Below are 26,993 nucleotides of genomic sequence, written 5' to 3'. Positions count from 1 at the left end.
CCTGTTGTGGCCCATTTTACTGCAATAAGCCACAGGAAAAAAATTGTATAAAAAGATTTATTGAAATTCATCAATGGCAAACAAGACAGAAAACTGAAAAAGTTTGGCTCTTTGGGGAGCAAAAGAGAAGGTTGCAATATTTTTTTTGTTTTGCTTTTTTATACACAGGTGAGATATTGACTAGGAAATACAAGTCACTTCTAACTATTTTAAAGAGGGATATGAAATTAAAACTGTACATTCAACTAGGAACGTTGCAGTCAGTTTAAATGACTTCGCAACATGGTAAGAAAATACAACTTTTGTAATTAGCATTCCATGCTTGCGTGTAGGAAAGGACACCAGCCTAGGCTAAACATGCAGCGGCATTTCGGTCCCCTCCGATATTTAAAGGTTTGTAAAAATCTTCAGAGTATTACAGAGCACAAGTGGAAACAGATTCTCATCACTTATTATCAAGGAGGTGTTAATATATTTATATATATAATATTTTACAGACCAAAATAGTACACACCTTATTTAAAAGGGTTCAAACATTTTCTTTTTTATTACAACTGTCAAATTCATTTCACCAGTTAACTCAGGAAATTAGGAACACTTTATATATATATATATATATATATATATATATATATATTTCAATGACTGCCGTTTACAGAGAACTTTTCCATATACCTGAAATCAAGCAAGGGCACAAGCCAGCGGGGAACAGGAGCCAAGCAAGAGACCTACCATGCATCTCTTGCTCAAGGAGAACTTCCCCAGTGGTTTGTGCTCTAAAAGATTTTTTTAAAAATTAACAAGTGTGTGGGAAAGCTACAAGAGAAGATTTACGAAGTCACCCCCCACAAACCAACTTAAAAAGGGATGGAGAGCCGGGGGGGGGGGGGAGATTACGTATTTGGTCACTATTTACAAACAGCAAAAGTAAAAAGGTACCTACAGGAAGTGAAAGGAGGGTAGTTGTGTTTTTGTCTTTTCTGGGAACGGCAGCCATTCACAAACAGGCAACAAAGAAAACACTTTATCAAGATGCTGTTTGCACCCCCCGCTGCTGTGGCTGGAATGCTTTCACTGCAAAAACCTGCTGCATCCAGAAGAGAAGAAAAAAATCTTACAATATGCTCAGAGACTGGCAAAAGCCATTGATTCTAAGGACCCAAAAGTTCTCGCCACCATCTCCATTCAGACGGCTTTTGCATCACATACGGAAATTTACTTGCCCATCTTTTAAAAAACAATAACACAAAAACAACCAAAAGTATCCAGAACGATCCACTCCAAGAAGACACAAATTCACCACTTGCTTTATGTTTGCTATTGCCTTAACAGAAATAACGGACACAAAAGGAAATTCTTCAGAAACAAAAGGTAGGAGTGGCAGTATTTTTTTAAATGATGTTTTAATTCCCTTGCCCACCAATGATGCCTTTCCCTCTCAATCCCACAGCAACGTCCCACTCCGGGGAGGGGTGAGGTGAAATACAGGGTAGAAATAGTCAAATCACAATAGGAAATTTGTCCCCCCCTCCATATAGATTTTGAGTTTAATCATCTTCTCCTTCATCATCAGCTTCTCGCTTTCTCTTCTGCCCCCTTTCTTCCTCTGTGAAAGAAATGACAGCCCAGGTTATGAGTCTGCTTCAGAGCTTCCCCCTGCAACAAACCTAGCACTTCATGAACCAGACCCCACACAGGCTCGGGACACTCACTCATTTCCTTGCAGGACTATTTTTGGCAAGTGCAGATTGTTCATTCCCTACAATGAGCCAGTACATTGAAGAAGCGGCAGCCCAAAATGCTCCTTTTTAGGGGCAAGAGCACAGAACAACCACGTTCCACATCAAATCTAGCAATGCTCTGCAAGGGACAGCTCACACCTGTGCTCATCTTCACTTTTGAAGCAGGAAAAGCCTGAGAGGCAGCAACCAGAGGACCAGCCTGGGAGTGGGATGAGGGTGGTGGGCTAATAGACTGCCAACAAACCCCAAATTCCTATACACCGGTAGACTCTCCACACCCCACACTCAGGCCTCAGATTCAGCCACTGAAAGGCCGAATAAAGCACAGGGATCTAGACTTGGCCCCGTGGTCTTCATCCTAGAGTCCCAGGGCAGGTTACATAGATGCAATTACAAAAAAATAATTTAAAAAAATCAATAAACAATAAGCCACAAAACAGCAAACAACGAAAACACATAACAGATAGCAACTAACATCATCATTTAAAAGGACAGCAACTAAAACCCATGTTTCATTTCCAAAGGCCAGGGTAAACAGGTACATCTTAACAGATTTGTTCTGGCCTGGACACTATAGCTGATACCGGCCCAGTGGATGAACCTTGGCTCCTGCTTGTTCAGTATTAATGGATGCTTTTCAATTTGTACAATCCACAGATGTGGACAGGATCCATGGAGAGGACAGGGCCACCACGTGTGTGTTAGATCCTTGCCCCTGTGGCTCATTGGAAAAGCCAGGTGGGGACTAGCCGAGTGGGCAAAGAGAATGGTTAACGCGTCTCCCCAGCAAGGCAGGGTCTCAACATGCCTCGAGGAGGCACTTGGAAGACCCCCACTGAAAAAGCCTTCCCTGAATCCCACCGTACTGGATAATTATCAACCAGTCTCCAATATTCCATTTCCAGGCAGGGTACTGGAGCACACGGTGGTGTCTCAGCTCCAGAGGTTTCTGGGTGAGACGGATTATCCAGATCCATTTCGATCTGGCTTCAGGCCGGGTTGTGGGATGAAAATGGCTGTGGTGGCCTTGGTGAGCGATCCACGCTGGGAACTGGGCAGGGGGAGTGTGTTGCTTTTGGTTCTGCTGCACCTCTCAGTGGCTTTCGACACCATTGGCCATGGTATCCTTCTGGGCTGCCTTGCTGGGATGGGGGCACAGTCTTACAGTGGCTCCATTCCTTTCTGGAGAGGTGAGCCCAGAAGGTGATGCAGGGGGATTCCTGTTCCACTCCTTGGCCGTTGGCCTGTGGAGTCCCTCAGGGTTCTGTTTTGTCCCCCATGCTATTTACCATATACATGAAACTGCTGGGAGAGGTTGTCCAGAGCTATGGGGTCCAATGCCACCAGTATGCTGATGAAACCCATCTCTACTTCTCCTTTCCACCTAAATCCAAAGAAGCTTCATCAGTTCTAAACCAGCGTCTGTGGTCAGTAATGAACTGGATAAGGGCAAACCAATTGAAGCTTAGTCCAGACAAGATAGAGGTGCTCCTGGTTGGTCAGAAGGCACATCAGGGAATAGAGATTCAGCCTGTTCTGGACGGGGTTACACTTCCCCTGAACACACAGAGTTGCAGTTTGGGTGCACTCCTGGGCTCAGACTTGAGCCTGGATTCTCAGATTTTGGCAGTGGCCAGGAGTATATTGCACAGTTAAAATTAATGCGCCACCTGCACCCATTCCTGGAGATGTCTGATCTGACCACAGTGAAACATGCCTTAGTAGAATGTTCAGAATCTTCAGCTGGTCCAAAGAGCTGCAGCCAGATTGTAAACTGGGGCTCATTACAGGGAGCACATAACTCCCTTGTAACAATAGCTACACCGGCTACTGGTCTGTTTCCAAGCACAATTCAAAGTGCTGGGTATAAAGCCCTATACAGCTTGGGTCCAGGCTATCTGAAGGACCGTGTCTTCCCATAAGCCTGTCCAAACTTTGAGATTGTCGGGAGAGGCCCATCTCTTGGTCCCGCCACCCTTACAGGCATGTCTGGCAGGAATACGGGAGAGAGCCTTCTCGGGGGCTGCTCCCAGGCGCTGGAACTCGCTTCCTAGGGAGGTTCGACTGGCTCCCTTCCTGTTGTCCTTCCGTCAGCAGGTGAAGACTGTTCTGTTCCAACAGGCTTTGGGGAACTGACTGCAAGGGCCATTAATAGGGTGATGTTTTACAGATTTCTATTCTGTGGGGGTTTTTTAATCATGTTTTATATGGTTTTAATTCTATAGATAGTTTAATTACATTTTAACTTCCTGTATGTTTTACTTATATGTTTTTAGATGTTTTTGTTTTAATTTTTGTAAGCCGCCTTGAGTCCCAGTTCTGGGAAAAAGGCAGGATATCGATGAATAAAATAGTAACAATAATGATCATCATCATCTTAAGTGTTGATGCTAGATGCGCCACTAGGGGAAGGGAGTTCCACAGTTTCAGAGCGACCGATAGAGGGCCTGGTTACCCTGTCTGCTGAAAGCTTATTTAAAAAATGCATATCACATGAACTACATGCAAAGCAGTGAATTAAGAATAAAAACAATTATATGTTACACTTCTCTGATTTTGTACATTGCTTTTCTTTAAAAAAAAGTGGCACACAAAGAGATAATAGTGATCTATATAAAATTGTATCAAACACCAAAAACAGCACGAGGAAACAAACCGCCTCTCTTCAGGTCTTTAGGAAAAATCACTCTGAACTATTAAACAGAAGCCAAGAACTGTGAGGAGGCAATTTCTGTGAAAACAGCCTCCATGTGAATAAACAGCCATTACAGCCATAAGCGTTTCTCTCCAATGTGGCAACCTCAATTTGTCATGTGGCATTTTATGTATCTTACTGGGAATAATGGCAGGGAAGAACCATTCCGTCTCTCGCTGTGTTAGCGTAACCCTTCAGCCATTCACAAGGAGATGGATATTTTTCCTGTTTCAGTTCTGCACTTACCAGCTTCTTCATCCTCCTCTTCATCATCTACTTCACCATCATTATAACCTTCTTCGTCCTCCTGTGGAAGTCAAAGGGAGAGAAAGTGAAAAATGCATTCTTTATACTTGTCCAGAGCTCCTCCAAACTGGCTAGCTATCAGATAATATGAATTTGAAAAGTGGGGATGGAATTCACAATGGAGCTGAAGGACTCCTACGGCTCAGTACCAGAGCTCCATGCAGCCTTGAGTCAGAATCAAGAGACTCTCAGCTATTTTATTTTCCCCTCCCAATTTACAACATCCTTACCTCCTCTTCCCCGCTTACATCCTCCTCTTCTCCTTCCTCTTCCTCATCCTCATCTTCCTCATCTTCCACTACCTGAGCATCTTCATCATATTCCTCTTCTACAAAAAAGCAAGCGAGGTCACCTGGTCATTTTGCTGCCAGATGCAAGGACTCAGTGCAGAGGGAGTGGTGGTGTTTGTGTGCAATTCCCCATCAAGCCTTTCTGCAGCCTGACACGCACACACTGAGCAGGGGAAGCTTTTTCTGGGTATGGTGAAGAAAGGCCATCTGTCAGGCGCATGCTAAAATTCATAAGAGCTGCAGCCAATGGAGTACCCATCCAAGACCTTTCTAGAGCCCAAACTGGACGTAACTGAAGGGAGTTGGAGAAAGTCTATAGAACCGCTAAAATCAAAGTTCTGCTCTTGTGTTCTGGTGCACTACAGGACTCACTGCCACAGAATCTTGTGGCGCTCAAATGGGGGGAGAAGGTGACACCACAGAAATCTGAAGGTAGCATCTGAACATGTGTTGTGCCACATTAAAATGACGTAGCACACTGCTACTAAGTGAGCAGTGGCCACTAGCTTAGACCGCTTTACAAAAAGGACTGGGGTAAATGCACAGGATGAGCAGGGGGAAGTCTACCAGTAGATATTCTCCATGACAGCTAAACAGAGCAGGTGCCAGGAGCCAACAATGACGGACAGCAACTGCCTTGAACCTTTCAGAGGCACCTGCCTGGCTGGCTGCTGGTGGAAGCACAATACGCGACCAGATGGAGACTTTTTGTATAGTCCAGAAATGTCAATCCACATTTTATATGCCTTTGACAGGACAAACTGGAGTGATATTAATGCAGAGTTACTGCACATTCTGCTGGAGGTTTTTGCTATATAAAGAGCACAAGGACATTTGTTTATGCCCTTGGGCATCTCTGCTATTAAGTCAACCCTAAAGGACAAAGGGACCTACCATCTTCATCTTCATCTTCGTCGTCGAGGCCTTCCACATAGCCCTCGGCATCTGAGTCAGGGGCTTCCTTATCATCCCGGTCGTAGCCATCCAGATACGTGAGTTGCGGGAGAAGCTTGAAGACATTGTCTCTGTAGTCGTTCAAGTTAGTTACCTCACAGTTGAAAAGATCTAAACTCTTCAGGTTTTCTAACTTTTCCTGAAAGGCAAACAGGAGTTTCACAGATCAGAATAAAATCTTATCAAAACCAAATGTGTTAAAAGGCAAAGATGCTCCCAGAACAAGAAGGAAGCTCTTCTGGCTGACACATTTGACGACTCCTAGGACGCTTAAATGAATGCAGAGACCAGAATGGCTTTGGCTGGGCAGCAGGCCACTGAGAGACTTGGAAAGGAAGAGTCCCAAGCCTCAAGACTCACAGGCACATGGAAAGAGAAGGAAATTTGCTGTGTCACCTGCGGCTGCGCCAGAAATTCTACGCCTCACTCAAGGAAGCCTTTGCTTCCGGGCCATGTGCAACATTACTTCAGATGGCCACCAGAGGGAGGAGTGGACACTTGAATAACTTGGCATGCAAGTCAGAGCAAAGGGAGAAAAAGGGAACCACAGCTAGGAGAGAGCAGATTTCCACAGTTATTGGAGTTTTTAAGAAACCTCTCTCTGTTCTCAGGTTCAGTGGATAAAGAGGCTTTCATTGGCTAATAAAACTATGGAGGAAGAGGAGAACTTCAGGCCACCAGCTCTGGAAGAGATCATCAATGGCCTGACAGAACCCTATAGTTTTACCGTTTCTGACTTTTGCATATTTTTAGCTGCAAACCAACTTGAATCCCTTGGCAGAAAGATGCCATATAAATGCAGCAGATGAAGATGACATTCTGAGTATGTCAGAGTTTGGGGGCTATAAGGGTGAACTACACCAAGCCCTCTTCAAATCTAGAGTCAGCCATAAACTCCCCAGTTGGCCACAGACAAACCACCCTCCCCACCACCACCACCCAGAGCAAGAAGGCTCTTGCAAGGATGACTAACAGAATGGCACATTTTTAAATGGCTTTGCATGTGCTATACAGTACGGCCCCGCTTCTCGGCATTCTGCTAATACGGCGCCAGCGGGGCGATCAGCTGGAGGGGGGCTGGAGCTCCCCACACTCCAGCTGATCGCGCCGGAGGAGGGGAAGATCTGATCTTCTCCTCCTCTGGTGCGATCAGCGGGTGAGGTTCCAGACCCCCGCGCTACAGCTGATCCGCTTTCCGGCAGGGGTCTGGAACCTAACCTGCTGTATGAGTGGGGCCCTACTGTACATTATTTCTACTCCCTTCCCTGTGCCATCAGTGGAAGAGCAACCAGAAAACAAGGAGGATAATCAGGTAGGAGATCCTGGCAGCAATTGCAAAAGGTAGGCCAGGAACACCACGTGCTGGGGGCAAAGTGTGAGACACAAGTGAGGAAGTAGCTACTCATTGCTAGGCCTTCCTGAAAGACAAATTCTGGTGTGGATGGACTAGAGCAGGTGTGGGGAGTCTTTGGCTCGCCAGATGTTGCTGAACTACGACTCCCATCATCATTGGCCATTGGCCATGCTTGCTGGGGCTGATGGGAATTCAGCAAAGCCTAGAAGGTGAAAAGTTTCCCTACTCCTGGACTAGAGGGCCCCAGTCATGAGGTTGGGGGGCAAAGAGGTCACTCCCATTAGGATCCACCCACCCACTGGGCCAAGCAGTAGAGGCGAGGCGATGAGGGTATGAGCGGACCCCCTGCACAGCAGTGCAACATCTATCCGCCTATCTCCTTTCCTATAAGGCACTCAAGGTGATGACTCCCCAATTTTATCCTCACAACAACCTTGTGAGGTAGGTTAGGCTAACGATAGCGATGGTCCTAAAGACATCCAGTCAACTTTATGGCTGAGTGGGGATTTGAAGGCGGGTCTCCTCAGTTCCAGTCCAACCCTCTGGCCACATTTGCGTAGGTCTCAAGTTGCACCGAGCAAGAAAAGCTCGATCCCAAATCACAGAAATATGGCATCAAAATATGGCATCGGTGGTGGTCCTCCTCAAGCTTTGCACTCACTTACCAGAGGTTCTATTGTACTGAGATCCTTTATCTTGTTGCCACTTAGGTTTAGGTGCGTGAGGTTCGGACATTTTTCTGCCAATACTTCCAGCCCTCCTGAGATTCTGTTGTCGCTTAACTCGAGCTGAGAACAAGAAATTTTGATCCCATTTTAAAAATGGTCCACACATTTTGCAACCGCTTGCATACAGCTTTGGGGTTTTAGCTGCATGCATGGCCTGGCATTTTGGCATTTTGCATTGACCTTATTTTATTATGTTTATTTATTTATTTATTATTACATTTATATACCACCCCACAGCCAAAGCTCTCTGCGTGGTTTACAAAAATTAAAAACATTTGCATCCTTCTGCTGGGATTAGAGAGCTGTTTTGCCTGTTGCACAGCCAGGACAGATGAAGGGTGCTGGAGTGCTTGTAAACAAACTCTTCTTTTAAAAAATCTATGAATAAAATGGAAAGTGAGACTTGAGTGAAGTTATGAAGAATTTGTATGTATCTGAAGATGTGTCTTAAGGGTGTGTAGCTGCCCCCTTGCCACACTACTTTAATGTAGTGCCCTCAGCAGCTTTTCACCTGGGTCATGTGGTCCTTGGCCCAAAATCGATTCCCAACCCTGTTCCTTTCTCAGCCTGAGAGCCACATTCCCTTCTGGGCATGGAGGAAGCCAGCCAGCAAAGGACAGATTCACAGACGGCCAGGACAAGATGGGGACAAGCAGAAGCGATCAACTGCATCTATGGCAGCAGAAAAGTCAAGGAAAAAAGAGGACCCCATAGAGGCCTTTACATTTTGCCCTGAAGAGGTCATCCGTGATTTTTGAGAGGGCTGTGTTGGTGGAGTTCCGAAGCCAGAATGGAGACTGTGTCAAGAGCAGAGTTGAGACAACAGGACACAACAGCACGCATCAGGAATCGGGAGATGGGAGGTAGAAGGGCAAAGGGGTGATGTCTGGAGAGGAAAGATGGAAGAGAGCAGCATGCTTGAGCACAGTAGGAAAGGGGACGGGAGGAAGAGAGGAAGCTAGAGAGAGGCTATTTATGTGGAGGAGAGAAGGGATAACGCTGGTGGAGATGGCAGCCAAAAAACAGGAAGGGAGGGGATCAAGGAAGCATGTGGGAGAGAAAGACAGGAAGGAGATGCAGGACGAAAGGCAACTGGAATGGGAAGAGGGGGGAGGAGAGGCAAACCATCAGAGCGGTTGCTTCCATTTTAGCAATGAATCCCAAAGAGGCAAAGTCTTGGGAAGATAGCAAGAAGGGGATCAGTCTTAGGAGGATATCAGAAGGGAGAGGATGGGCACCGAGGACTGCCAGAGTTGGCATGGATCAAAGAGGTGCAGAAGTGCTGCTTGGCAAGGACGGCTACGGATGAGAAGGAGGAGAATGTAAGTGTTAATAGTGGGCATAGTTGCCCCACTCTGTTTGATCTCCTCTAGAGGCACTCAGCAGCACAAGACCATGGACAGAGGTGTCCAATGCAGGGAATGAGGCATGGCTGGGAGGCACAAACAGGACAATGGGAGAGGGTTAAGGAAAACACGTCAAGAGCAAACAACAGGGATGAAGGGACGGTGCAAACTGCAGGGAACATGCAGCAGGCAGAAGCAGAGCAGGAAGTAAGAGAGGATGTGCTCAGGAAGGCCGCTGGAGATGAGGGAAGAAAGCAGAACCAGGCTGCAGGAAGGGTGGAAAGTGCACAGTGGGAACAAGAGAAAGTGGATGATCCGACAGAGGGAATTCTACAGCGGATAGGTCAGATGCTAGCGACACTGGTGAAGGCAAGACCAAGAGAGTGCTCAAGGCAGGGCAAGCAAAGTCAGTCCAGCGGCAAAGACTGAAGGAAAAGGAAAAGTTCTCTTGAAAAGACCAAGGAGCAGAATGGGGGCACTGTCAGAGAGGAAGCTTACACAATATTAGGAACACTTGTTACTTAAAAATATGTGTCTTACTATCAATAACTACTTACAATAACCACAATTTTGCTTTGATCTTTACCATAAGGAAACACTAAATGTTTGATGTGAAAGATCCTCATTCAAGGCTTTTAAAAAATAATGTGGTTGTTGTTTTAAGTAGCAAATGAAAAGGAAATCTACCTACCTTCTTAAGTTTGTTTAACTTTGGTAAGTTTGCAACTGAGGTGAGGCCTACGTTGATTGTACTTAAGAATTCCAGCTCTTCAAATTGATCTGTCAGGCCTTCAATTTTGCCTTCATCTGACCTACAGTTGTCAAGAACAAGTTCTTTAACCTGCAGATAAAAATTCAACAATAACAAAAATATTAGGTTAAATGGATTTTAGTTGCAACCACCACCTTAGGTGGGTATGCAAGCTCTTTTGAAGCAAACTGCAACAGCCACTTCAGGAATAATTGGTTTCAGTTTACCCTAAACAGTTGGTAGGAAATGATTCTGCATCTATTGAGCTCATTCACACAGTATATCCAAGACCAACAGAAGTCTTGGCCCTTTGACTCCATTCCTTTCCATTCACTCTATAGATTTCGGGATACTGAAGAGTTACCTTATGGAAGGAGACTATTTGCTGTTTATGTACACTACATTATAAAAACTAGTAAGAGAGATTTGGACATTTATTTATTTATTAAATTTATTAGTCACCCATCTGGCTGGCTGTCCAGCCACTCTGAGCGACGTACAAAATAAAAACACACAAATACATTAAAACATTTAAAATCTCAACAATAATAATAAAACCTAACCCACCCCAAAAGCCTGCCTGAAGAGCCAGGTCTTCAAGGCCCGGCGGAAGCTCATCATACAGGGGGCATGGCGGAGATCACTTGGGAGAGAATTCCACAAAGTGGGGGCCACAATTGAAAAAGCCCTCTCCCTAGTCCTCACCCGTCTAGCTGTTTTAACTGGTGAGATCGAGAGAAGGTCTTCTGAGGCTGACCTTGTTGAGCGGCATCCCTGATGATGTTGGAGGCGCTCCTTCAGATAGACTGGGCTAAAACCGTATAGGGTTTTAAAGGTCAGAACCAACACCTTGAATTGGGCCCAGAAAACAACCGGTAACCAGTGCAACTCCTTCAGCACTGGAGTGATGTGATTTCGCCGGCGGCTGCCTTTAATCAGGAGAGCTGCCACATTCTGTACTAGTTGCAGCTTCTGGACTGTTTTCAAGGGTAACCTCACGCACAGCGCATTATAGTAGTCTAGGTGAGAAGAGACCAGGGCATGTACCACAGATGGGAGCAGATGGTTGGGAAGGTAGGGGCGCAGCCTCCGTATCAGATGGAGTTGATACAGCGCCGCCCGGCTCACAGCCGAGACCTGAGCCACCATGGACAGCTGGGAGTCAAGAATGACCTCCAGGCTGCGGACGTGGTCTTTCAGGGGCAATCGTACCCCACTGAGCACAAGGTCAACATCCCCCAACCTTCCCTTGTCTCCCACAAACAGTATCTTGGTTTTGTCAGGGTTCAGCTTCAGCTTATTCCTTCCCATCCAGCCACTCACCGACTCCAGGCACTTGGACAGGGTTTCTACAGCCAACCTCGGTGAAGATTTAAATGAGAGATAGAACTGCGTGTCATCCGCATACTGGTGACACTGCAGCCCAAATCTTCTGATGATAGCCCACAGCGGCTTTATATAGATGTTGAACAGCATCGGGGAGAGAATGGAGCCCTGTGGCACCCCACAAGTGAGAGGCCAAGGATCCAGAACCTCATCCCCCAATGCCACTCTCTGGTACCTACCAGACAGGAAGGAACGGAACCACTGCAATACAGTGCCCCCTATGCCTAACCTCTTCAGGGGTCCAGAGGGATACTGTGGTCAACGGTATCAAAAGCTGCTGAGGTCCAGGAGGAAGGTGCATTCGCCCCTATCCAATGCCCTCCTCATATCATCCACCAAGGCGACCAAGGCAGTTTCAGTCCCATGTATGTATGTATGTATGTCTTAATTTGTATACTGCCCCATAGCCGAAGCTCTCTGGGCAGTTTACAACAATTAAAAACATGTCCAGGCCTGAAGCCTGATAGTCAACAGCCTGTTAGTGCAAGGCTCAAATTCTTACCCAGCCATGAAATGGCATGCTTGGGCAAGTCACTTGCTCAGTCTAGCCTACCTCACAGGGTTGTTGTGAGGATTAAATTGAGTTAATCTCTAAACACGCTGTTCTCCCTGGACGAAGCACAAGTTATGTGAGAAACTCACCACAGCTCCTTGCAGCTGAATTGCCCCATGCCCTCTAATTACCCTTGACTTGCTTCCAAATAGCTTTTGGTTTTTGCTAGTTGGGTATGTTATTATGATGTATGTAATGTACATAATTATACATGTTCTTCCTCTTCTGTGCCTCCTCCTCCTCGTCCTCTTAATGCCTTCAGTCAAGCTTCCAAGTATACAAAAAGAACACTCTGTTACCAGGAAAGAAGCAACAGGCAACATTCACATCATCCCAAAGATAGGTATTCCAATGTTGTTCCAAGGAGGCTGGGCACCTCAGTTTTGTTCGGCAACACTGGAACACCAAGCTTTTGGATTCTTGTAGTTCTAGCAGTGCCCAGCCAGGCCCCTATGTGGCCTCATTCTGGAAGAACGCCCTAAGATCAGCACACGCCCAATCAGGACTATCGTCTATCTGGCCGTATGCTGACAGCTTGTGCCCAAGATGAGGCACAGAGGAGAGGAGGAGACTTGAGCAACTGATCTCGACAACTGGGAACAATTTTTACGAGTCTAGGCAGAAGACAGCATCTGTTCAGCAAGACCGGTGGAGGGGAGGGGAGAAGGGCATGAACCCAACAGTGTGACGCATTCAGTGCCACAGCCCCACTCCTCCTCATCGTGTGGCTCTCCAGATACTGCTGGACTCCTGACCAGTAGTGTAGTGGGAAATGGAGAAGCGCAGGGTCCCTTCATGATAGTCACAGCCACGCCCCCCTTTTTGCTGCTGGGTTGAGAATGAAATCCTTGTTAATGCTTTCTCCCAAAACAACAGATGTCCCTAGGAGCCAATAGGCATGAAAGGGAAGAGTGTTAGCTACTGAAAAGAGTCCTCTCAGTGGCTGACTCAGCTGCTTCACTCTGATTGGCTCCAACCAATAGAAAAAGACAAGGAAGCACATTAGAAGACTCTTCTCAGTGACTAACATGCTCCCTTTTCACACTGATTGGCTTGTAGGATAATGGAGACATCGGGACCCTGCTCCCAAAAAGGTAAGGGGTCTAAGACCCCCCAAGACCCTGGATGACTACACCCCTGTGCCTGACCCTTGGCCATGCCAGCTGGGGATGATGGAAGTGAAGTGCGATGACATCTGGGGGGCCAAATGTTATCACATCCCTGTCCTAGACTGACCACCTAGTAGTCAGAGCCCGTTACTGACCATTTGTCTTGTTCACTTAGTCTATATCCAGTGGCTAAGAAATTCACCTAAGGGCCCCCTTCCCTGTTCCTTCTCCAAATGAAACACTCTGTTCCTTGAACCTGTCAGTCCTTCTGGGTGCTGCTTTGCCCGCCCATGGATCAACTTTGACAGGTGAGTGGCCCAATCCACCTTTTAATCACCTGATGTCATTATGGTTGACAGGTGTGTGGCCCTGCCCACTTATCACAGTTGGCCCGCTGTGGGGGAAGGATAAAGATATGGCCCACTGGGCCAAAAAGGTTCCCTGTCTCTGTGCTGAGTCCTGGGCCTGAGCAGTTTCCTGGAGGCAAACTAAGTCCTTTCCACCTGCTGGCTGGGCAGCAACTCATTTCTAAATGGAGACAGTCCCCTTCAAGCCTGCCTGAGAGCAGCACTCTTTCACCAGGAAGCCTGACAATGTCAATTCCATGCACATGGGCTTAAGGCTGTTGTCACTCAGTGGGGGATTTACATTCCCAGAGGCACAGCCCTCTGCATCATCACTTCGTATGTGCCAGAGTCCAGGTGAAGCCCCACGGCTGTGTGTTAAGCGAGGAAGGAAATCATTCTCACTATAGATTTGGTTTGTTGTAGACCTATTATCTGGTTTTAAACATATTCCCACACTGGGCCTTTGAGACAAAACAAGATTTTAGACTCCCCACAAAAAACAAACTTTCCATTTTAAAAATAAAAAGTATTTCAGGCACCCTTCTACTTGTCTCGGCACTCAGATTAGAGGGGGGTGGGCAGGGAAAGAAGGCACCAATCTTCAAGTTGGCTTCACAACCATAAAGGGAACTCCCTACTACTGAACAATCTACATTGTTATTTTAGGGTGTCTACAGCCAGTGTGGTATAGCGGTTAGAGTGCTGGACTACAACCTGGGAGACCAGGGTTCGAATCCCCACTCAGCCATGAAGCTCACTGGGTGACCTTGGGCCAGTCACTGCCTCTCAACCTCAGAGGGAGGCAATGGTAAAACCCCCTCTGAATACGGCTTACCATGAAAACCCTATTCATAGGGTCACTATAAATTGGGATCGACTTGAAGACAGGCCATGTCCATTTGGAGGCACATAACAACAACAACAATAGGAGGCAGCATGGCTCTGAATGGCAGTTACTGGGATTCACAAGTGAGGCCAGCTGCTATTGTGCTCAGGACCCACTTGTGGTGGGCTTCCCATAGGAATCTGTTTGGCCAGTATGGAAGTGGGATGCTGGACTAGATGGGCTTTTGATCATAACTAAAAGGATTCTTCTTATGCCATTTTATGCCTGCAACTTCTTGGGATCAGTTTCAGTTAATGCGGCCTGATGATGTGGACAGGGTGCTTGCGACGATGTGGACAGCAACGTGTCGTCTCGACCCTTGCCCTTCTTGGCTTATTAAAGTTTGCCGAGGGAATATGACCGAGGAGATCCAGGGTGTGGTCAACGCATCATTGCAGGAGGCAATGGTTCCAACCACCTTGAAAGAGGCAGTGATCCAACAGTTCCTGAAAAAGCCCATCCTGGACCCATTGGTTTGTGACAACTACCACCTGGTTGCAAATACCCCCTTTATAGGGAAGGTGATCGAGAGGGTTGTGGCACAGCAATTGCAACTATTCTTGGATGAAACAGATTATCTTGACCCATTCCAATCTAGGTTCACGCCTGGTTATGGGATTGAATCTTGGTTGCCCTGATGGATGACCTTTATCGGGAGAAGGACACGGAGAGTGTGACCCTGTTATTCTTACTTGGTTTCTCAGCAGCTTTTGATACTGTTGACCATGGCATCCCTCTGAGCTGACTTGGTGGGATGGGTATCGGAGGCTGTTTTACAGTGGTTCTGATCCTACCTCCAGGGTCATTTTCAAAGAATAGCATTGAGTGATTGTCTTTCGGCACCCTAGCAGTTGTGCTGTGGGGTGCCGTAGGATACCATCGTGTCCCCCATGCTGTTTACCATCTACATGAAGCCATTGCAAGTGGTCATCAGGAGATTTGGGGAAGGTGTCAGCAGTACACTGACAATATCCAGCTCTATTTGTCTGTAACATCTGAATGGGGAGAGGCTGTGCAGGCCCTGGACTGGTGCCTGGACTCAGTGGTGGGCTAGATGAGGGCCAATAAAATGACTCTCAATCCTAGCAAGACGAGACGCTGTGAATTGGTGGTTCCCGAGTTCAGCTAATTGGTCAGTTGCCTGCTTTGGATGGGGTCATGCTCCCTCTGAAACAACAGGTCCGTAATCTGGGAGTGTTCCTAGATTCATCTTTGTCGCTAGAGGCCCAGGTGACCTCAATGGCTAGGAGTGCCTTTCACCAGCTTCAGCAGTAAGACAGCTGTGGCCGTTTCTGGACTGGGATAGCCTGACCACTGTGGTCCATGCACTGGTAACCTCCAGATTGGATTACTGTAAGGCACTAGATGTATGGTTGCCCTTGTGGTTGGTCCAGAAGCTACAGTTGATGCAAAATGCAGCGGTGAGTCTGCTCACTGGGGCAGGGTATCATCAACATGTCACCCTGCTGCTGAAATAATTGCTGCCCGTTAGCTACCAGGCTAAGTTTAAGGTTCTGGTTTTGATGTACAAAGCCCCATACAGCTTGGGACCAGGACACCTGAAGGATGGTCTTACCCCTTGTATATCCAGTTGATCACTACACTCTGCAGGTGAGGGCCTCCTGCAGTTACCATCTTATCAGGAGGTCCGTTCCACACAACATAGGAAGCAGACCTTTAGAGTAGTGGCACCGGCCCTTTGGAATTCCCTCCCCTTAAATATAGACCATCTTCAAGTCTTTTAAGTAGAGACCTTATCCCAGCAGGTGTTTTTAAAGCTTTTTTAAAAAGATGCTTTTAAATATTTTAATATGCTTTAAAGAAGTTTTGTTTTAATATATTTTAAATTCTGTTCTTAGAGTGTTTTTAGTTATTTTGTTTGCTGCCCTGGGCTCCTACTGGAAGGAAGGGTGGGATGAAAGTCTAATAAATAAATAAATAAATAGATACACTTTAAGGCTTCAAGGAAACTTAGCCCAAAGGCACCATCTGCTGCAAGGCACCTTGTGTTCTTCCAGGTACGTCCTCACCTCGTGATTACTTCCTCTACCCCCTGACCACTGTGCTGCCCCTGGTCTCTTTCAGGCAGAAGACTACCATTCAAAAACATGGCTCAGGGCCGGGTGGTTACTCTTGTACACCTCACATCCATGTTAAGGGACTTGTGCAGTGTGAGATTTAGTACCAGTCAGGACACATAAAGGGCATGGTTTAAACACAACAAAAATAATAATCAGTGACTCAGAAATCATTATCAAATGGATTGATGGGATGGGGAATCAGGGGTCCTGGAAAAGGTTAGCATATTGGTGTGCACGGAACAGAAACTTTCTAGTGATCCCTCACATGAAAAAAATATTAGGCCAGTAGCTTTTTCAAAAAGACTGAAAGAAAAAGTGTGAAGATCCAAGGTCTCCTCCAAGAAATGCAGCCAGGCCAAAGGGTCACGCCCTGTTTGAAGGCTTCCCAGAAAAGGCATTGGGTTGGCCACTGGAAGAACAGGATTCTGGAGGACATGGACGCAGGATTCATCTTCTGCTCAGATGCCAGGCAGCTCAGACCACAGAAAAACACATGCGGTGCTGTTGTGCCACTGTGACGATTTCACCAGAAAGTAGTTCAATATAAGGCACTTTAAAATGGGGAGTAGGAGTACCTCCCGCTTCCCCATCCAAATCCGGCAGATTCTTCTTCTTCTAAATATACATATATTAGTGAATCCCCAGTTTGCCTTTTCAGCCAAAGTCTGACAATTACACTGAGCACACATGCTTGCTTCTTTCTGCGGCATTCCTTCTGCTTAAACTGAGTTCTTCAGCACTGTTTACCTGGCCAGCAGTGTGGAAATCACATCAGATAAACGCAGCAGCAGCAGCAGCAAAGAACTCTACATCTTGCATGAGGAATGACTCTCCCTCCAGAGCACCAAAGGAACCCCTCCCATCAACAGGATGCAGGCAGAGCCTCTGGGAGACAGATGGCTGAAGAACTGCATTAAGCAAAGCCAGCACCTCCTTGCTGTCTCAGCAAAAGGAAGGTTATTGGAGAGAAACTGAACAGAAAGAGCACGTGGGCAAGGACTGAACTCCCTGCTAAGGCACGGAAGTGCACAGTACACACAACTGTATGCATAGGAGCCATCAACCACTCAACAGCCCTCCCTGCAAGTGGCATTATATCCTGTCACACACCCATACTTTTCCCCCTGTGGCCACAGGGCATTACAACCAAGCCGGAGCCTGCAGAACTTCAATTGGGTCCCTGGAGTCGGAAGATCGAGAGGCCAAATTATAGAAGACCCTCCTCCACCAACAACCAGACAACAGGTTCCCAGGATTGTTCATACTTGACTTGGGGGGGGGAGGGTGGCAAGGAGAGCAATGTTGAAAGCCACACAGTTGCAGGTTCAGATATTTTAATAACCATAAAACATCTTTATGCAAATAGGGAATGTGGCGTGATAATCCCAATGCGTTTCAAGGATCACTCTTCGTCAGGGGATCAACTAGAACAGTTCACCTATTATACAAAAATAAAGGAGGAGGCATCCTTTCTTCTCAACGACTCTCTGGGATATATAAGTGGAATTTGCAACCTGCAACTAATGTTACAGTGTGCTTCCCTTCAGTTTCTCCCTCTTCAGTGTTCCAGTCAGTCCACCAGCCATGCCCTTCTCCATGATATTCCATTCCGTTAACCCTCCCATCCAGTTTTCTTTTTTTTCCCAGCCAACAGTCAGTCAGAGGTCTGTGGCCACTAAGCACACCAAGTCCCCACTGGGCTGCTTTGCCCCATCTCCACTCCCAAAACTGTACTTCTGTGTTGTGGTTCCCCCAAGCTTCCTGATACCTGCCTCCCGTGCATGGGAGATGCCATTTTGGTTATACAGGCATCAACACTCGTACATGAACATTAGAAGAACCTTGTTGCATTCAGGTCCTGCTTACAGGCTTCCCACTGGAGCATCTAGTTGGCCACTGTGAGAACAGGATGCTGGACTGGATGGGCCCCCTTTGGCCTGATCCAGCCACAGGGCTCTTCTCGAGCTCTTATTAGAAACAGAGGGAATGATTGTGGAAACAAGGCAGGGTTTCATCTCCTGCACCATGTGGGCTTTCAGCTTATGAGAAGCCAATCTGTTGCAGCATGACTTTTCACAGAGAACAGTCTACTTCCTGCTCCTCTCAAAGTGGCCTGCTCCCCTCAGGAGACAGCAGCTTGTGCCTGAGGCAGCTACAGGGCACGAAGAAGCCAGCAAGTCGGTCAGTCACAGCTGGGGAATCTGTGGCCCTCCAGATGTTGTTGGACTCCAAACCCCATCAGCCCGAGCCAGCATGGCTAACAGTCAGGGGTGGCATCTGGAGGGCAACCCCTGCTTTTCATCACACTTGTTCATCAAGGAGGCATTTTCTAGAAAGACGTTTGGTCTCAATGAGAGGATTATACAGGTTGAGGAATCTCCTACTTTTGTTTAATTTGGCCATATTTCAATGCTGGCCTAACTATACTAGAGTAGCAAGTAGTACTTCTTGTATTCCATTTTACTGTGAAATCTTCTATGATAGCATGGAAGAGACGGCATATTCACAACAAAATCGAAAGTGTAACTTATTCATCACCACAAAAAAGGCAAGAGTGCCTTTAATGCTGGTGGTACCCTCTGGACCTCACCAATGGAAATGGTTGGTGAACCACATGTGCACCCAGAGGTCCATGCACGGCCTTCAAAAGCAGACTGACAGAAGGGCTAAGCAGGCAGGGGCTCATTGGCACCCTCTTGGCACCCTGCCTGCCTGTTCTCTCAGCCAGAGCCAATGCCGAGATGTGTTTCCAACCTGTTTGTCAGGGAATGAGCGTTCCACCCAGGACTGCATGAGACCAGCCCCACTTCCCTTGTGGCCAGAACTATGAAAGAACCTGGGCAAAGAAGCTCTGTCTTAGAAGGATTACAACAACTGGCCCTGGGCTGGTGTTCAGCAGCCATTTTTGATAAATTATTTTTGAGCATCACACATTTGTACTGAACCGCATTAATTCTTGAATTGCGTGTTTTTGCTTTACGTATATGCGATTGTGCTGTTTTGATATTTATAGAAACTATATTGATGACAATGTTGTTTGCTTTTAATGCCTTATTATCGTGAGCTGTCTTGTGTTGTTGAAAAAGTGGCAAATATTAAATCGAACCCAATCAAAAGGATATGGTGCTATCACACACTCAATTACACATCCTCATGGGCTCTATAGCCCATGATACTGAACATGCAACAGCTTAAATTGGGGAGGGGGGCAGGGGCTGTCCCAGCTGTGCAGATTCTTCAGACCTTCGTGTGTTTAGCATGAAGTCCTGACAAATGTTCAGTTCAACATGCACAGAGACGCCCCAAGATCAGGAATCCCATCTTATCAGGGTTCCCAATCACAGGCAAGTTTCTTCAAAAGTATAAAGTTGTGAAGAGAAATGGCCCTGATAGCCTGGGGACACTAGAGTCAGGGATTATGTGGGCACTCTTGCTCCCCCTCCACAGTCCTTGTATGGCTAGAGACATCAAGAATATGAAATATGAAGTGAAATGTGGCTGCTTGATAATTTTATAGAAATCCAGGTGCATGGATTTATTCATAAAGCTAGTCTGTTGCTTTTGCTCATCTCCAAGCAGAACAAATATTCCATATGTGGAACAGGGTTGAGCCCTCTTTGTCCAAGAGATTCAGGTTAGGGAGATGGAGGCTTCTGATGCAATCTTGCAGCAGTTCAGCAGATGAACTCACCTACCTGAAGGCCAAACAGAAGCAGAACTACTCAGACACTTTAAAACCACATTGTGTGGGTTGATTTTCCAAAGGACAACAATTTGCAGTGCATGAATTTATTTTCATTCATCTCATATGAACACAGTAGGTCAAATTATCAGTCCCATAGTTGAACTGGGATTTGGACTCTAGTTATCTGGGTGCAAATTATTGTCAGAATCAAGAGAGATAAGGAAGTTCACTAATGGCCCTACCAGGAACGCTGTTTCTGAAAGCACAAATGCATGTCTCAAATGAAACCATCAACTCCAAAGGAATATTGTTTAAACTTATTTACAGAGTGAAGAAAACAGTATTCTTCAAGCAAGTTTGCTAGCCCTTCACCCAACTCTGGAGGAACACACCAGACTCCTCATCACACCAATTATTGTTAGTATCATTCTGACGTCCATCCGCTCTTGTGTCATCAGAAGCTAGTCCAGTAAGAGACATCTTTTGGAACCAAAATGGCAACTGTAGTCCATACACTGACAGAGGTCCACAAATTTTGGCTGACCCATCTGGAAATGTCTGACCTAAGTAACTAGTTACGTTTGTGTTTGCTAAGGCCTTCCCGCAAATTGGGAAAAGACTGGGGGTCTCGTTTCCGATGTTGCACAGAACTCCAGAGGTGGTGCTCCAAGCACTATCTTGTAGTGCAACACCAGACTGGAATAATCCTCTAGCCTGCCCCTCAGTTCCAAATTAATGAGTATGGCAGGGGATCATCTCTCCCATTGCACCTGAAAGGTTCTCCCCTCCCCTGCTCTCCAGCTCCAAGCTCAGGTGGATCATGCCTATGAGGGTAAGTGAAACGTGTCATTCATTTTGGATGCCTTGAAGTAAATAGCTGAACGATAGAGTTAACAGAGTCTTGGATTTAATTGGACTACTATTCCTCTGTAACCCTGTAAAACTCTGTTACTGTAAACCGCCCAGAGAGCTTCGGCTATGGGGTGGTCGGTATACAAGTATAACAAAGAAATAAAGAAATCGACAGGATTACAAAACCTCAGAAGTCACTAGTAAAGTTGTTACAGTGTCCTAGTAAGCACCTATGTAGTTCTACAAAGAAAGATAATCCTTATTACAGAAGAAAGATCTACTAAGTAAACATTTCAGTTATACTGGGCACAAAGAGCAGAAATTCACTAGGATACAACATTGAATGCACTATATGGCAGCTTTCCCCAACCTGGTGCCCTCCAGATGTTTTGAACTACATCTCCCATCAGCCCCAGTCAGCATGGCCGTATGTAGCCCAAAACACCTGGAGGGCACCAGGCTGCTGAATGCTGCCATATGCTATACCAAGTTAGAATGATCAGCTTTGCTCTGGACACAACCCACTCAGCTTTTCCGCCGTAGCCCCCTTTCATTTCATCAAGGCTTATCCAAGAGAAGTTCCTGGAGAACTGTGTTCAGAATTGCCGCCACCACTACCAAAAACAGAGGATTTGTTTGATTTTTGATGGACGTGACATACACAAATTCAGTTCTTGTAAAAAAATAACCACCATCAGCAATCCAGTACACAATACAGACTATTCCAAATGCACCACTCTCAACAAAAGTGTATTACATGTTTTGGACACAGTTGTAGCCTACACTTTTAATAAAATAAATCCAAATGCTTGGCAAGAGGCTCATGGATAGCAAATATTCAAATGTTTAGCAAAAACCTCATGAAGAGTAAATGAGCAAAAGGACGCTAGATGTAAAGTCACTTTTATCCATGTTTGGAACGCTACATTACAAATAAACTAACTGTATTCTAATGAATCAGCAAACTTAACAATACTTGCTTTCATTTTGATTGAAGCATTTTAAAAAGGTGATTGTCTTGTCAATGTCAAAACAAAACCTATCTAGCAGAAATCTGGTATGATTTTAAGAAGTTACAAAATAATAATTCCTCTTGATAATATTATGTGATCCCATAAGTGAAATTCTACATAGTTTTAAGCTATTAGGTATAATTGTTGTGGAAGAGAGTAGCAGAACCTTCTACAGGAAATCCCTTAGACAGCTGAGTTATATTTAAAGAGGCTGACAAAGGTTAGCCACTGCTAAGGAACATGGAGCCTAAAGTGTCTCCTCACTTAAGCATTTCTCTTCTCTAGAAATAACTAGGATACAGTATAAAGTTTTGCATCATTGCCCTCTCTTAAGATGGCTTGTTGGCAGTACATTGTTTTTTGAAAGGGAAGGGGCTGAGTGGTTGTTGCTATTACCTGCAATGCAATAAAGTAAAAACCCAGAGACAGTATCTTTCCCGCCAAAGAGAAATGGGACATTCCCCTTTGACTGGCCCAGATGCTTTGTCTTCCTCTTTGAAAGCTGTTTTGAAACATCTTCCACAGTTCAACCAAAATCAATTGATAAAGAAAGCCCTTGCAATGGCCGACGGGGATGATTGCAGATGAGAGGAGTCGCAGCCCCCCCCCAAAGGTGATTCAAGGCCCTCCGGGCATCTTCTCCACAGCCCACCCGTCCCAAATATTGCCCCTGAATGGGAAGCAGCCGGCGCCTAAGGGCCATTTAAAGCGACTGGCTGGCTCCAAAAAGCTACCCTCCCCGCCACACACGCCGCCGCCACCTGCGTGCAGAGGGAAATTCCTGGGCACCCTAAGCCAAGACGACCTTCAAAATACCCCCACCTGCCATCGCCCCGGGTGCAATTTCCTTCATGCTTGTGCAAACCTCGTTTCCTGGCCGTTTCCCCCGTCTAAACGGTGCTCCTTTCCCCCTCCCGAGCCAGTGACACCAGTGACAAAATGGCAGCCCCTGGAAGCTGGCAGTCATGCTCGGCTCGCAGGGCGGAGGGAGGCTGCCCCTTCTGGCTCCAGGGCCGCCTGAGCGTCGCCTCCCTCCTTCCCTCCACCCCCAGCAAACCTTCTCTCCTCCCCGTTCCCGTGATAGGGACCCGAGGAAGCTTGCGCACGGGCGCCCGCGGCCCGCTTCTTCCTCGCTGCCGACCCAGCCGCCTGTCCCCAGCAGTGGGCTGGGAAGGAAAGTGCCACCTGCCCATGCATTATGCAGCTCGCACCGAGATTCCTGCGGGAGGGGGCCGGGCGGGCCGCACGACCGCCGACGGGGGACTCCGGCTTTCTCCCCGCCCCGCCTCATGCACAGCAAGAACATGCCAGGCGCCCCCCTCCCGCTTTTTGTCGTCTTTAAGGCGTCCGTGCGGATCGTCCCGCTCTCCTCCTCCTCCCTCTCCCTCCAGAACGGAATTGATCCAGAGGGCTCCGCTTGCCGACCCAGCCTTTTCTCTCCTTTGCAGTTCGACGGGGGGAAAGATGGCGCCGTGTCCTACTTCGGAGTGAGTGCGTGTGGCCGGCGCGAGGAGACCAAGTTAGGCAGGCTTTGGCGCGGGGCGGAGGGACAGCGAGCGAGCAGGGCTGCGCTCTTCCGACGTAGCGCCCGACCCACAAGCAGGCGGCTCCGGTGTCCCCACGAGCGCACCGACACGCTCACACACACCCGCGTCCGCGCGCACGTTGCCATTGGCGCGTCTGTCCACAACGGGCGGCGGGGAAGGAGCGAGAAGGAGATAGACGACAGGGCGGCGACTGCTTGATTACAAAGTTTAAAGGGCAAGTTGCAGGAATCTGCAGGTTAGATTCTCGCGCTGATCACAGAGCCTAAACGGCAGCGAGCGAGCGGGGGGGGGTAATGGGGGGGAGAGAAACAAGGAGACAAGTGACAGATCTCTCCCCCACACAGTGGAACCAAACTGCGTGATTGAGAACCTTATGTAAGTGCCCCCCCGCGTTAGCGGAAAAAACATCTTTAAACAGGGGGGTTGGGGGGGTCCCTTGCTTCCCCAGGCAAAGGCGAGTTCTTGGAAAGAATGAAAGGAGACGGGGAGAGGCGATATTGCCCTCAGGTTCCGAAGCCCTCGCCTTTACGCAGAGCAGAAGCCACCCCACTCCCCCCCCCGAAGAGCAGCCTCCCAAGCTGGCAACCTTAATTTCTCCTTGGGCGGAGGGATGCAACGCCTCAAGTTCTCTACTCCCCCCTTACATAGGCTGAAGTGTTTTCTTCTGTTGCAAACGGGCACCAGGGAAAAACAGAGCCCTGGAAATCACCCAGGCTCGGCTCGGAGACTTTGCAAAATGCAGCCCCAGCCTCTTCCTCGCCCGGACAAAGTTTCAGCTTTATTTAGAGGCAGGCGCTGAACACCCCAAGTCCAGCCCCCGGGGGGGGGAGGAAGCCAGCCAGCGACGACCCCCTTCTTCTCGCCCGCCTTTTTGTGTATCTTGTGTTTGCGTGGGGATGGTGGATCCATCAGGGGCTGTGCTGGCCGCCGGCTCCCTCCCCCCCGCCGCTTCCCGAGATCGGAGGGTTTTAAACCCCCAAGTCCTCCCACCCGTGTGTTGAATGTAAACTCTCCTCCCAAAAACTATGCCCGAGCTTCGCAACATCTGGGGAAGGAGAGAGAAAGGGCGCGTTCATGAGGACTACAAAGTTGCAAATATGGCTCCCCAGTCACCCTCGTCTGATCCGCTGCGAACAGGCAACGCAAACCGGCGATCGCCCCCCAACTAGCTGGCAAGCCCCAGCCTTCCCGGTCGCGAATCCGGTACGGGCAAACTCCTCCAGCCCTGCCAGAGCGCAGCGCCAACTCGATGAGCTATTCTCAATGCCGAGGATTTGGCGACGCGCTTTCCCCGGGCACTATTTTCTCTGCCACCCGGGCAACCAAACACGAAGGAGACTGGCCTTGGAAACGGGGTGGCAATTTTTCTCTCCCCCCACAACCCCTTATGTGGCCAGACTCGAAGACGTCCACTTTCGGGCACCCCCCATGTGGGTACACACATAGCCGCGCGCACACACACACACCCCGTGGGCACCTCAAGGGCAGCGGCGGCAGCACCCACGACGGCAGCTGGCACAGACGGCGCCCACTTCTCTCCCCACGGCAAACGCATCCCCCTTCTCACGTTTTGTTTTGTCGACTTTTTTTGCAAGCATCCCCCCATCAACACCCCCTTCCCACAAAGCCCCCCCTCCTCACAAAAAATAAATTCTCCTTGCACTGGCTTACGTCGGAGGGCGTCCTGTTCCGCAGCTCTAAGTGGATCCTCTTCTTCATGTCCATGTCCCTGATTCAGCAGGAAGCTCCCTCCGTCTCGCTGCGCTGCGCTCGGCTCCCTCTTTTGTATTGATACCAACAGAGCAAGCCAGGGACCCCCCTCCCGCCCCCCCGACCAAAGCCAGCGCGCGAGGCAAGAGGGACTTTGAGCGCTCAACCAGCTCCGCTCGGAATCCCCCAACGCGGCCAACGAGCGCGCACATTAACTTGATAACTGCGGAGGCGGGCGCTCTCGGCGAAAAAGGTCCTTCGCGACGGACGTGCGGCGGACCCAACCGGAGCAGGAGAGGGGGCGCGCGCGGGAACCAATCGCAGGCAACCGAGGGTGGCGGGGGCCAATGGGAGAGCGCGGCACGGTCGGCCAAGGGAAACAGCCCGATTGGGAACGAGCGAGCTAAGCAGTCGGGACTAGCCGCGGAAGGCGACGGGGTGGAAGAGGCCGCCGAGGCTGGAGTCCGAGAACGAAGGGCCTTGCCTACACCGGGGGGCGGCGGCGGCGGCGGCGGCGTGCTCTTGTGGGGTGGGGGTGCGCGCGCATTCGAGGAGGGGCTGGGGAGTGAGACGTGGGGCGAAGGAGAGAGAGATTTCTGTGTCAGAAACCAGGTTAGTGGGAGGGGAGAATGGTGACCCTGAGATGAACGCGTGAGACTGGTGATGGAGCGGGGGGAGCATTTAAGGGCTGTTGGTGTTTAGAAATAGAAAGGGGAGGATGTGGTGAGTGCTTTAGGGTTTAGGAAATGGACAGATTCGGAGGGAGGGCTGCTTCGGGACTTTTAAGCTCCTTAAAATCGGGGCTAAAATGGGTAGGGAAGGGGATATTAATTTATTTTGCGGGGGGGGTCTTTAAAGCTTAGGAAGCCTAGGTCATACTTTATAATAAAAAAATGGATGTGCTTTGGAACTGGGGCTACTCTGAAATGAAAAAGACCAGGCTAGATCCAGGATGGAACTAGGCATGGACAGAAAGATGGATGAGAACTTTAGGTAAGGGGGAAAATGTTCAGGAAGTGTGTTGTGGAATGGGTTGCACAGTGGAAGAGAGTCAAAGATGTTGATGAAAAGTAGGTAGAAAACTTTAAAATTCTTTTGGGAAACCATTGGGATAAATCCTAGTCCCCAAATTGCGCAGGCATCTAGAAATATTATCTAGAAATATAAACGTTTCTTTTCCAGTTGCAGGGTAGGTGTGGTTCCTGGAAACAGTAGGCTGCTTTGAATGCAGAGGAGTCAAGTGGAAAGCGATAAGATAGAAAGCTTGCAAGAAACTTCTCTGTGGCTGTCACATGTGACCATTTTCATAAAATAAGGAGGATCTCAAAAAGAAGAGATGGGGGGGCACTTGCACTACCTGTCCAGTGAGAGTAGGACAAGAAGCAATAGTAGTAAACTACAAAAAGATAGAGCGGATGTTTAATAATCAGGTGGAATCCTGATTATGTGAACAGTGCAGCAGTGGTGTAAACTATCTGTAGAGATTTTGGAAAATCAACTTTTTTCCAGGAAAGGGTTGGTCAGGGTGTTTAGTTGCTTTAAGGTTGGTCAGGGATCTCTTTAGTTGCCTAAAATGTATGATGTCAGCCTTTGAATTAAGTTAGACAGGTTTTCTTCCAAGTAATATCCACTGAGTCTGGTCTGGGGCACTAGGCTGT

The 26,993-nt window shown here is 47.9% G+C and overlaps 1 protein-coding gene across 3 annotated transcripts; it reads right to left on the bottom strand.

Annotated features, from left to right (window-relative positions):
• Window positions 1–43: 43 nt before the first annotated feature.
• ANP32A (acidic nuclear phosphoprotein 32 family member A) lies at window positions 44–25,516 on the bottom strand. Of its 3 annotated transcripts, none has more exons than XM_061595740.1 (7): window positions 25,297–25,516; window positions 10,107–10,256; window positions 8,007–8,129; window positions 5,928–6,126; window positions 4,974–5,071; window positions 4,684–4,744; window positions 44–1,606 (listed from the first exon to the last, which is right to left on the bottom strand). In XM_061595740.1, exons 1-7 carry the CDS (start codon window positions 25,348–25,350, stop codon window positions 1,548–1,550), a joined length of 744 nt encoding a protein of 247 aa, XP_061451724.1. In that variant the 5' UTR covers window positions 25,351–25,516; the 3' UTR covers window positions 44–1,547. The 3 variants fall into 3 exon arrangements, with proteins under 3 accessions (XP_061451724.1, XP_061451723.1, XP_061451725.1); XM_061595739.1 differs by lacking the exon at window positions 25,297–25,516 and adding an exon at window positions 22,944–23,108; XM_061595741.1 differs by lacking the exons at window positions 4,974–5,071; window positions 25,297–25,516 and adding an exon at window positions 22,944–23,116.
• Window positions 25,517–26,993: the final 1,477 nt, after the last annotated feature.

This window comes from Rhineura floridana, chromosome 14 (genome assembly GCF_030035675.1).
Source record: "Rhineura floridana isolate rRhiFlo1 chromosome 14, rRhiFlo1.hap2, whole genome shotgun sequence".
Lineage (NCBI taxonomy): Eukaryota > Metazoa > Chordata > Lepidosauria > Squamata > Rhineuridae > Rhineura > Rhineura floridana.
The sequence above is the reverse complement of the archived record's forward strand: the minus strand, read 5'-3'. Positions and strand labels throughout refer to the sequence as shown.